The 12,507-nt window shown below is 45.4% G+C and overlaps 1 protein-coding gene across 2 annotated transcripts in view; it reads right to left on the reverse strand.

The window, feature by feature from the left end:
* Positions 1-5,620: 5,620 nt before the first annotated feature.
* The window catches only part of tnrc18 (trinucleotide repeat containing 18), a 47,905-nt gene continuing 41,018 nt past the window's right edge, over positions 5,621-12,507 (reverse strand). The window contains exons 26-30 of one of the 2 annotated variants that reach the window (XM_080488915.1): positions 10,758-12,205; positions 10,407-10,724; positions 10,079-10,315; positions 9,926-10,000; positions 5,621-9,611 (exon numbers count right to left, since the gene is read on the reverse strand). In XM_080488915.1, the coding sequence (XP_080345041.1) occupies positions 9,405-9,611; positions 9,926-10,000; positions 10,079-10,315; positions 10,407-10,724; positions 10,758-12,205 (2,285 nt within the window). In that variant the 3' untranslated portion in view covers positions 5,621-9,404. Of the gene's footprint in view, positions 9,612-9,925; positions 10,001-10,078; positions 10,316-10,406; positions 12,206-12,507 lie in introns of both variants that reach the window. The other variant, XM_080488914.1, reaches the window with a different exon arrangement.

Consider the following 12,507-nt stretch of genomic DNA (forward strand, 5'->3'; position numbering starts at 1 on the left):
TATGAAAAGTTTAGGCCGATGTGAGAAATCCTTTCATAAATATAAGTGTTGCTGGTTTATTAGAATTTTAGCATCACAAAACAGACACGGAAAGAATAATGAGTGCTGTTTTGAATACGGTTCTTTCAGGTTTACACTCGCAGAAATCGTTTGAAGCAACTCGGCAGGGAGGTTGTTACAAACAAGTTTGTGAACTAAGCACAGAGCTCCTGTGGATGTCAGCTTCCGTCTGTCTGTCTCTTTGTGTGATACCACACCATCACTTCCAGTCCAACTAGTTATTCATAGTTCCCTGATAACATTGGCACTATGATTGGGGTCATTGTCCTCTGGCAAGGAATAAATTTAGAGCCAATCAGGCATTCTGATGGTATTGCTTCATGAATAAGTGAGCACACACACGCACACGCACACACACACACACACACACACACACACACACACACACACACACATTTGTATATGCATTTAATCACTTTTCCCTAAAGCATGCGCAGAGGGAAGGGCGTCTTTCTCAGCTTAAAGTCTTGTAAAGCCTGTCAGGCTGGCCCCATCAATCACATGGGGGAGTCAGTCTTATAAGGTATGCAGCCTTTGAGGCAAAAACCCAGGGGTAACTCACCCACAATCAAAGCACCTGGCGTTGCCTCTGGAGGTTATTGGTATGAGCATAAGATAACAAGTGAAGGCAAACCAGTGTTTTAACTTTTCTTTTCTTTTTTTAACTGAACTCATGTTCTCTCTGGAGTTTGCTGCGTGGACAGTTGGAGGACACTGTGGTGGGAGCGGTTTACATTTACAGACTGTCTTCCTAATTAGAAGGGCAAGTAATCATTGACTGGATTCAGCTGTCAGGTATTCAGTGGGCATCATCTCCTCCACACAGATACAAAAGGAAAGCATTCAGCCTCTCTCTCCTGTCTCAATATTCACAACGGCTTTCTCACACTGTGTGTGTGTGTGAGAGAGAGAGAGAGAGAGAGAGAGAGAGAGAGAGAGTAAACATGCCTGAAATACAAAGACTGTGATGTTTCATTCATTACGTTGTCAGCATGAATAATAGATAGCTAATTGATATGCAGTACATCACACACGTGCACACACACATCCATGTGGGATCGCACTCTGAACTAATATTTGTAAGGCTCAGTTGTCATTTCACATTTAAATTTATCAGAGGAGGCAAGAGAACAAGAGACACGGCGAATGGTTGCAGGAGAGCGATCAAAAGCCAGATGAAGACAGAGAATAAACACACACGGTGTGTCTGTACAGTGTGTGTCAGGCGAAGATGTCGCAGGAGGGAATTGATAACAACCAACCCTGTCAACCACCTCACCTTAACACCAGAACCATCACTTTGTTAGAGATAAAGTATGCGGCAACTTTTGCACAATGAATGAACCACAGCGTAAACTGTGGTTCATCTTTTGCTCAAAGCAAGTCCATATCATAGGAAAAATAAAGTTATGGAGGACATATAGCTTTTTTGAAACACTAACAAGCAGAAACTAACGCGTGAGACAAAAAGTTCTCTTCGTATTATATTGCTTTTTTTTTAAATGCATGAACTAAACTGTTCATCGGGTGTCTTTTAAGCTGCCAAGGACAGAAGCGTAGATATTTTAAATAATGTTAATACATGATCATGAAACTGTGAATGCACAGTTTTAGACGTGACGGATTACAAATACCCACGTTCAATTTACAGCGGGAAATCTATTTAATATACTAAACTTTTCTCCAAGAAAAGTACTTATAGTGTCTGTTTTTCCCTCAAGTTTCATTTTTTACTTGTAAACCGACCACGATTTTAACAGTCTCACTCCGTCCATCGCTGCCTATCTCTGCATGCATTTCTACATGCACCCTGCATGTTTGTGCACTGAGGCCCTGGTTTCCACGGCTGATTTGCTGTGTTTTGAAAGGTCGACAGATCATGATTCCTTATTAATGTTTGAAAATTTGTTCCCCAAAACAGCCACTTCAGACCAATGATATACTTGGTGAAATTCAATGCATGTCCTTCTTTCATCTCTATTTTTCCTTCCCGACCGACATAAAGAAAATGTCTGTTTCTCAAGCTTTAAATGCATCATTAACTTCAGCAGCCGGCTGCTGACTGTGTCTGTTTGTTGTTTGGTGCTGAGCAAGTAGAGCAGATATTAAGAAATAGTTTCCCCCGCTACAACAAGAAGCAACAGTGTGAGACCTGTGAGAGCAAACAGTGACACACAACGAACACGACAATAGACAGGAAAATTCACCGTTCTGCCATTGAATGCTGCAGCAACCTATAGATCGAAGCAATACATCATTTTTCTGTACAGCTTCTATTGACTCAGGCAAATGTATTTCTTTTATTACTTCAACTGAAATTTGAGGGAAGATTTCTGAGGAAGAAATGGTCCAGTCTCTGTGATTTCCGTCTCTGTGGGGCTGTTTTATGTGTGTCAAAGTTATTGACCGATTCCACCCTAAAGCATGGAAATGTATTGATCATGTCATCTTGGAGCGATCATGCCTAAAATTGGAACAGGTCCTCTAACGTGACTGGATTTTGCTGAGAAGCAAAAGAACAATGACAAAGGCATGTGGGTCTCCACGTGACATCTCCCAATGACACCCGGTGTGCTCCAGGGAGAAAACCAGAGAAGGAAACACACAAGCAAAAAGTATTTTGAGAAGCATGGGGGTGAGAATGAAAGACAGAAAAGGAGAAAGCATCGCTGGAGTTGGAAATAAACGCGTGAAACTCTTTTTCTTTTTCGACAAAACCGAGTTGAAGGACAAACACGAGAGTTCTGAAAGTCTGTGTGCAGACTCCAGTCTGAATAACAAGCCTTTCAAACTGTTGTGCTCAGCGTGCATTTGAACGCCCCCTCACTCAGATACCTGTCTCCTGGGAAACCATGTTCTACACACACAGACGAGTCTTCAGGGGACATCACACTCACTTACATTGATTTTCTGCACATTTGGTCCAATTCTGGCTGTAACTACTCCCATCCTAATCCTCAACGTGGACTTCAAGGAGGCTCATCACTGTTAAATGTGATGATTTTTTGGGGGGTTTTGTTTTTAGCTGTCAGGTCCTCACAGCAGTAGAAATACCTGGACCACACACAACGCCTGTAGAAGCTGAGAGAGGTGGGGGGCTCACAAGTAATGAGTTTATATGCTCTCTCTCTCTCTCACACACTCACACACACACCCACACACACACACACTTGCCTCCTTCTGCCCCTTCTGTTCGATTTACAATGAAGCCATGGCCAATAGGATTCGTCTGTTCTGTGATGTTGTCCAATCAGATGGCTGCAGGCTCACACACCCACAGGTGGGTGTGTTTGGTGAAGCTGAGGTAGGATGGAGTGTGTGTGAGAGTGGGTGTGTGGGAGGGGATGTGTGAAAGTACCTGCTTGTGGTGTGTGTGTGTGTGTGTGTGTGTGTGTGTGTGTGTGTGTGTGTGTGTGTGTGTGTGTGTGTGTGTGTGTGTGTGTGTGTGTGTGTGTGTGTCAGAGGAAGCTCCCAGCAGGTTCTGATGTTATGCTGATGCCGGTCCTTTGGGAGGGAGACAGAGAGGCATCCAAACCCCTGACTGCTGCTCGCACTGTGAAACAGGAACACACACTCAGTTCATGTCAGCAAAGATTTAATTACACACTTGCACACTGGAATTCAGAAGGCGCACACACACACACACACACACACACACACACACACACACACACACACACACACACACACACACACACACACACACACACACACACACACACACACACACACACACACACACACACACACACACACACACACACACACACCTACGCACGGACGCACACCTTTACCGGCTCTTTGAGGGCAGAGTCTGAACGGTCAGCAGTGGGAAATGTGTCTCCTGTGGTCAGCTCCACAGCTCAGCAGAGGAAGCTGAACTTTCCTCCATTTTATCACAACCAGCAGCTTCATTACTGAGCTGCCAAAATGGAGGCCTGATGGAGTCCACTATTGATTAAAGGAGCAGTCCACATAAACTGAAACAAAGGACAGAAAGAATAACAAGGAAGGCGGCTGTAGCTGCGTCAGGTGAATGAGCCGTTTGTTCTGCGGTGAAGGTGATCCTGTGAGGGAGAAACTTCGAAGCAAGTTCAAGCTCCTCAATCTCACCAACACTGACATTGTCGGAAATGTGATTATTTGATGTTGAGCTAAACAAGATGACCGCATGCCTGTTTCTGTATAGAGAGGCCTTAACCACATGAATAAGAATATTTTTGAAATCACTTTTTGGTATTGTGGGATGATCACAGAGTGATGAAATCTGTTGCCCAGTCTGGCTTCTCTTGTCTTCAGTAGTAAGTGACAGTTCATTATGCAAACATACAGAAAAGTCCTGTTAGAAATGCTCCATTCAGATTGTTGAACATAAATAATGGGCTTGACTGCTCAAATTCTGTCTTCAAAAGTCAAAAACATTTAGTTTTATCCCCGCACATGAATAATATAATCAGAGTTTTTGAGAAAAGACAAAAAAAATACTTATAATAATTAAAGCTGAAAACCACTAAACATTCGAAAATCTAGCTGTGACTGAAATGGTAAGAATATCCAGCCCCTACGTTTGGATCAGTCCATCAAATATGGGAAGAAATTGCCGAACCAGAAATAGAGGTCTGTGGTGACCTCTAGTGGTCATGGAAATAATGACCACGGCAATGTTTTGCTATATTTATAAAATGGTGGCGATTTTATGTGAAGGATGGATCCAAGATCAGGAGACACAAATCCAACTTATGTGCACAAGTTCCAGACTACTTCACGGAACTCCATGTCACTGGAGCACATTCAAGCAGACTACAGGTAAATGGTTTTGTGTATGTGTGTGTGTACACTGCATGTTCTCCCAGTGCAAATATTTTCTCGGTGGACTGTGTCATCCAACCTAATTCTCCAAACACGTAATTTTTACATATGCAAGTATATCTGTGTGTCTGAGCCGTGCATATTATTGAGTGTCAATATCGTGTTTATGTTCATCACCGTGGCAACAAGTAGGTAGTGCACATATTGTAAATCAAAATAGTTTTTTCCTGAATCATTAAGTCACTTTAACACAGAAACTACACCGTAACGCAGTGCTACGGCAACATTACTAGCAGCCTCTTCAACTCATGTCATGGATGACGGCCGAATTAGACATTCAATTGGGTTGATGCTTAAATGTATTTACTCATTGATGAATAAATAAATAAATAAATAAAACTTGGCATACATCAGTATCTAAACTTACATGGAACGGAGATTCCGCTGTACCACTTTGCTGAACGGCTTCATTTTCATGCCACAAAATCTCACAAGACAGAAAAAGTACAGTTCCATCTGTTTATTGATTACCTATAAAATATCGATTTACTAAAACAATTTCAAAGAAACACTGATAAACGTGGTTGCTGTCTGTAAAAAAAAAAAAAGAAAAAAAAAGAAAAAAAAAAACATCTTACACATGTAATATAGGGTGACATAATATATCTGGTTTCAGATTTCTCTCTAAAATGTATTCTTTTTGCATTTTTACAAGATTAGACATGTGTACAAAGTATATTCTGATAGCGTCTCTGCCCTCGACAGTGAAGGATCATTTACAAAACTTAGATGATTTTTCTATTTATTTTCAAAATAATCTTTTTTTTTTTTTTAGTCTGTAACAGGACGATAAAGATACTGAAGGAACAGCAGACGAAGAACCAGCCTCCAGTCCACCTCTCTCTCTCTCTCTCTCTCTCTCTCTCCCATTCTCTCTTTTGCTCGCTCTACCATTCCTCGCTCTCTCTTACTAGCAGCTAGCTCCCTGTGCCCGTCAGCAGTATTGCTTGAGAGGCGTGGACGATTGTTCAGAGAGGGGAAGCAAGGGAAGGGGGAAGGGGGAAGGGGGGGGATGACACGAAACACAAAGATGAGGGGGGGGAAAAAATCACTGCAAAAACAAAAATAAAACAAACTAATGCAAGCTCAAGGAAAACAGAGATCAACGAGACATTTCCAAAGTCAGGCTTATAAAACAATATGACACAAAAAGAAGGCGAGGCGGGGAATAAGTGTTTGTGTTGGACCCTGTATGAAGGCCTAAGGCTGGGCTTTGGATGGAGATAGGGGGGCGCAAACAGAGATTGGAAGGCAATAACACACACCTTAAAGGGTCACAGAGGTGTAAGTGTGTGTGGTAATTGCAGGAGATATGGGGTGTGATGTCTTATCAGCCTGCTTACCTCCACCCAATCATACACACACACACACACACACACACACACACACACACACACACACACACACACACACACACACACACACACACACACACACACACACACACACACACACACACACACACACACACACACACACACACACACACACACACACACACACACACACACACACACACACACACACACAGAAAAAAAGTGCTTTAGCAGCTCCAGGGGTAAACAAACATTCATAACGGGCACTTTAACTTGTTTACTCTGCAAACACCAGTACGACCTGTGTATTCACCACACTCCTGCGGCTCTGGTACCGGCCCGGAGAGATCCATATTGTGGGCGCTTGAAAATACTTTTTTTTGTCGACCGAAATGCGAGTGTTTAGGTTCCAGCTCTGAAAAAATGAGCAGACGCAAGAGCAGCACGACGAGGAGCCGGTGGGGCTTTAAGCACATAAAATCTTTAGTTATTCTCAGAAAACAGAGCAGGTACCTGGCGAATCTACTTTAAATACTAAAAGACTAGCAGCACATTTTCAAACGTTCCTCAGCTGGGTGCCTATCATGTCCGACTTGAATATAAATGTACAAAAAAAATAAACAAAGAAAACAAGCTATGTACTGTACTGGTGGGTGTTTTTTTTTTTTTTTTTTTTTTCTTTAACGGGAAAATGCCACATTAAAACAACATTAACATCTTGGATCGTCCTCCAGACATCCTGCAGCCGTAGTAAAAGAAGAACATGTAATAGCCTGTAGTCAGATCAGACAGATCAAACCAAAAGATCTCGAGAGTAGAAAATATTAAACCTATTGAATATCAACAAGACAATTCTTAATCTCTGCAGCCGAGCAGAGCGAAGCATAGACAGGACGACATGGTTAATACTCACAGATATATACTATATATGCAGTGTACCACGTACGGTATACAAACAGACAGTATACTATAAACTGTAGTTAGATGTGTCTGATACAAACTCTCTACACAATAATGCGACTAAGAGGACTCTAAGAGCTCAGGAACGGCAGGTTATCTTAACATTAAGAAGAAAGGTTCTTCCCGCCATCAGCAGGCCGGGACAAACGTTTTAGTCCTCAACTGAGGATGAGGGTGGATGGGGGCGTGGCCTAAAACGGATATGGCAACTGGTAAGTATCATCATCAACATAAGGCCTGGGAGGGTAAGGCCGCTCCAAAACGCTCACAACCCTGAGCTCGACATTCAACAGTCTCACGCGGAAAAAAAATAACAATAATGGTTCAAACGAGGCACATAGGAAAAAAAACTCACAAGCAGAAGCGGAAGAGAAGACATGAATGTTTGTTTGTTTATCTGTGTCTCGGGGCAAAAGGGGGGGGGGTCAGGGTGATCGATGGCGAGGAGTTGTAGGGGGTTCATAAATTCTCTAGGAAGACATGCAGGACTCCCGGACACAGACTCCACTGTAGCGGGGTTCATTTCAAAGTGCTTTGCTCGGAGGGCAAGATGTGAATACAGGTGGATAAAGGGGAGGGGGGTGGGGGGGTTCACACACATCTGACACAGGACATTTAGAGGTTGCAAACACTGCAGACAAAATGAGCGGATGAAGCCGAACTGTGGAAGAGTGGTAAAATTGAATTATGTTGATCTAATCAGCGATGGCAGCTTCATGGTGAATATTAGTGCCACGACCTTGATGCATCTTAGACTGACTGCAGTGTTTACAACCCTGAATAAAAAGAAGAAAAAAATCCACCCACTGGGCCTCCTACACTGTTGATACATCAGCTCGTATTCTTCTGCGCGTTCACAGATGTAGTTTGCGGTAAAAGGTGCAGTGTGTAAGATTTAATGATATCTTTTGGCAAGGTTACAAATGGCAAGCAAGTAAAAATGACTCCTACGGGTACAGGTGAGAACCTGCGGCGGCCGCAACATGCTCCCTACAGCCAGTGTTTGGCTCATTTTATCTAGAGAAAACGTTTTAATTGCTCCATTAGTATTCATCACTGTTATTTGTGGAGCATCGTGCTTCTAGCATTACGTACAGAGCGCACCTTTAAGATTTGAGGAATGTTTTTCTTGGTTTCCCCATTTGTTTTCCATGCAAAACGCGCATCATTTGGATCTTTTCCTCCTGAAATCAGCTCTTCTAACCAACAAGAAGATAAATGAACGGCGGCCGCTTGTATTTGATAGTGTTCCTGTGTTTCTGGGTGGATTTTTCCTTCAGGTTAAGGAACTTAAAAGATGAAAATGATAAGTGTTCATAATCGCACAAGATTCCTTCCTCTCTCTTTAGCCTGAGTCTCTGAGGGAGTCTGAAGTTTCCGTTGCAAAAAGGGACAGATTCACTGCCCTAGTTAGGATTGTCAAGGGGAATCGAGGGGGTTAAATTAAAGGAGGCTATACCTCCAAGTGTTTTATTTTAAGTGCTCTGTGTTGGGACAGCAAATAGAAGGAGTGTTCCTCTCTCTCTCTCTCTCTCTCTCTCTCTCTCTGTGCGTCTCTTTCTCTCCTTGTCTGTCGCTCCTGCTGTTCTGTAGATACACTGATAGGACTGTAACATGACTGTAACATCACCACAGCAACATCATAGAATCACAACGTCACACCGGCGGCGTGCACGCGTCCGTCTCACCGCGGGCCGACTGACACAGGCCCCCTCTCGTGCATCGTCATTCACAGTTCATTAAAGCTTCTCGACAGTTTACCTCTTTAGAAAAAAGTACTCTGACATAAATCTATTACATGAAAATAAAACACTTATATTTTCCTCTATATAACCGTGGGGTTACCCGTTACATGAGGTGAGAATTTACATTGTGTTTGTGCATGTGTGAACATACATATGCATCAGTTTGTGCAGCGTATTTACATGTAAAAGGAGACCGAAGTGCCCGTGCGTGTTCTGAAACCGTTTCCCACGAACACCGCGAGTGAGAAGCCAACGTTGTTAGTAAAAGTTTGTGTGTGCAAATGCTTCAGGAGACTCGTTCCTTTTAATACTGTCCGTAGTGTCTCCCGTCTCCGTAGTAGTAGCTGTTCATCAATCTGAAGGGTATTGCGGTATCAGTCGCGGTTGTGATTGAAAATCAGTGATGAGACCGAGTGAGGTCCAAGGTAAGCCGCCAGTTTGGTTCGAGCCATCACTAGCAGATGACCGGGACTCCGTCCGTGTTGAAGATCATGCCGGTGGTGGGTTCGTAAGTGCCGGCCAGGTAGTAGAGGTCCTCGCTGTCGGCGTAGCGGCGAGTGTGGGTCATCTGCTCGTACTCCTCCACGCTGACCACCAGGCACTTGTGACTGACCGTCTGCACGTCGTTCTCGTCGCTGTGTGATGACTGGTACAAGGCGCGCTGCGACACAGACACAGGTTGTGGGGAATGCCGCGCATGGAAATATCCAAACAGCCGACGTTCTCTACTTTCATATTCAATATGTACAATGGCTGTTCTGCAAAAGCCCTAAAGCAAATATATGACCAGACAGAAGTGCAGCTAATCGTAGCTGATGATGTGTTACATGTAGAGGAAACAAACGTCCTTATTAGAATCATTCAGTTCCTCATGATTTTTTAAATGTTGGTCATGTGCAGTGCTTATTTGGTTTATTGCTGAAAATTGCACACCGGAGGAAAAATGCATAAACATTTACACCTTTCTGTTCTCACCTCCATGAAGTCTTTCCTCTGGATGGACGAATGCAGAGCTGCTGGTAAAGACTGGCCACACATCTGATCCCAGTTCTGAGGAATAAACAAGTCTCACATCGAGGCTCTCGAGAAGTGGTTGGCACATGTTTAGGTTAATAGTTAAGTTCCTACCTTTTTGTCGGTGAGTTTCTTGCCCGGGTTCGTCTCCTCCGGGTGATAGAACCAGTTGACCCTGACCACCATGTTGCTGCCCCAGGACTCCCACATGCTCTGGATGCGTCCGATGAAGGGCAGGTTGGGCCGGCCGGCGGACAGAAACACAGCACAGTCCCCGATACGGATCATCTCTCGGCCGCGTACGATGGCCTTATAGAAGAGCTTCTTCGCCTTGCCCTTCATACCGCGCCTCTGCATGGGTGGGAATATTTAGAATGAGGTGAAACACACATTTAGATGAATAGACTTTGATTTTCTTTCATGTTGGATGGGGTTTTCTCACCTGAGTGGGTTTCCCAAACCACTTCCACAGCTGTCTGGCCGGAAGGAAAGCAGAGATTTTGGGTCTGTTCTCCACGCTGGGGAGCCTCTGACGTTTTGCCAGCTCCTTCGTTGTGGGAAGATGGACGCCCTCTCTCCGCTTGGGTCTACCCGCCTTCCCCTCACCCCCGCCGGGCTTTGGTTTTGGGGGACGACCCCTTTGCCCTGAACCTTTCCCGCTGGCTGGTTTAGCAGGTTTAGCAGTAGTGGGAGTAGCAGGAGCTGGAGATGTTGGAGGGGATGGAGACTCTGACGGAGGAGACAGCTCCTCCTCCTCCTCCTCTTCCTCCTCCTCTTCCTCCTCCTCCTTTACTTCCACCTCCTCCTTCACGCCTTCTTCTTCTTCTTCTTCCTCTTTTGCCTCTTCTTTAGGTTTGTCTTGTGCTGTAGGTTTTTGGAGGGGACCCGGTGGAGGTGTTGGGGTCCTCTCCTCATCTGAGCTGCAAGAAGAGTCATCAGTTGATGAAGAGGATGAAGAAGATGAGGAAGACGAGGAAGACGAGGAGGAGCCAGAGCAGGATGATGAGGAGGAGCAGCAGCTCGAGGTGCATTTCTTCTTCTTCGGTTTTCCCTTCTCGCCTTCTTCATCCGACTCCGAGCTGCTGCTGCTTTGGGAATCCTCTTTCACCTTTCTCTCCTCTCTCTTCTCCACCTCCTTTCTCTCCTTATTTTTACATTTCTCCTCTCTAGCGTCCACCTCCGGCCCTCTTGCAGCATTCCCACGACTCTCTGTTTTCTCCTTCGTTAACACTGGCGCCTTGTAGTCCTTCTCTGGCAGAGCCGTCTCCGTTTCCGAGGCTCTCACTTTAGCTTTTAGCGGTTTCTGACTTGCTGCTGCCGTTGTGATGGGGGCGTGGTCTCGCCTGACACCCCGACCCTCCAGCAACATCAGAGCCTTGGTCTTCTTCGTCTTTGGGGATGTGACGCCCTCGTGGTCAAGCTTCACTAGAGGCTCTGCAGACAGGGACTTGCGCCTCAAAGCTGAGCCCACGTCATTTTGTCCAGAGCCAGTCTTGGGCCTGGAGATTTGGCCGTGGGTTGGCCTGGAGGGCAGCTGGTTGGATGGCATTTTCAGTTTGGGTCTGGGGGCAGAGGACAGTGAAGATGATGATGGAGGTCTGGGAGTAGAGAGAGAAGAGCTGGATTTGTTGGACGGCAGCCTGGAGATTGGGCTGGGCAGGAGTCCAGAGCCGAGGCTGGGCCTGGAGCTGCTGTGGTGGTCTGACGAGGGTTTCGTTTTAGGTGATGGAGCAGAAGTAGACCTGGGTGTGGACGGTGAAATGCCGGACTTTGCTATGGCGGGTGAAGAGGTCATTCCGGGCCTGGACATGGGCCTGTTGGTGGTGGGACTGACCGTGCTGTTGTTCTCTCTGTCCCTGCGCTGGCTGTTGTAAGAGCTCAGGTTGGGCTCGCTGTACAGATCCACAGTCAGGACTTTACCGTAGGTGGAGGGGTAGAGAGACGGGGGGAGAGGGCGGGCTGCTTTAGGAGCAGGAGGCTGCGACGAGCTGCTCTTCCTGGGCACCGGGTTGGGAAGCGTAGGGCTGCTTGTCGGGGACGTAGCAGAGTTCTTGCGGCCCGGTTTTGGTTGGGCTGCCATCGCTGGCCGGGACGCAGGTCGGGGCTTCTCCTGAGTTGTTTTCTGGACGGACGGTGTTCTGCCCTGGGAAGGCTTGGAAGGAGCCTGAGGTCTCTCAGCGGACTGGGTGGAGGACGGTGGAGGATCAGCCTTCTCACGGCCATCTGGGTTCAAAGAAGCCTCTGAGGGAAAAAAAACAAAAACAAACAAACAAACAAAAAACAAGGAAAAATTGAGTCTTGTGCTTTAACAAAAAAATCCAATCACAGTAACTGAGTTTATGCTGACATTTTCATTGTGAGTCTTCATACTTTTTGTGGTCTGCAGCCTCACATGCTGACTAGGTTAAACAAACCAGCAAGGAAATGTTTCTACAATGAAAACATTAAAACTAAGAACTGCTTACCCAGTTGAAACACGGCCGGAGTCAGCAAATAGGCCGTGCCTCGCATTACAGCTCGTGTTTTAGACACGGAACAACAGA

Source organism: Lipophrys pholis (genome assembly GCF_963383615.2).
Source record: "Lipophrys pholis genome assembly, chromosome: 19".
Classification (NCBI taxonomy): Eukaryota; Metazoa; Chordata; class Actinopteri; order Blenniiformes; family Blenniidae; genus Lipophrys; species Lipophrys pholis.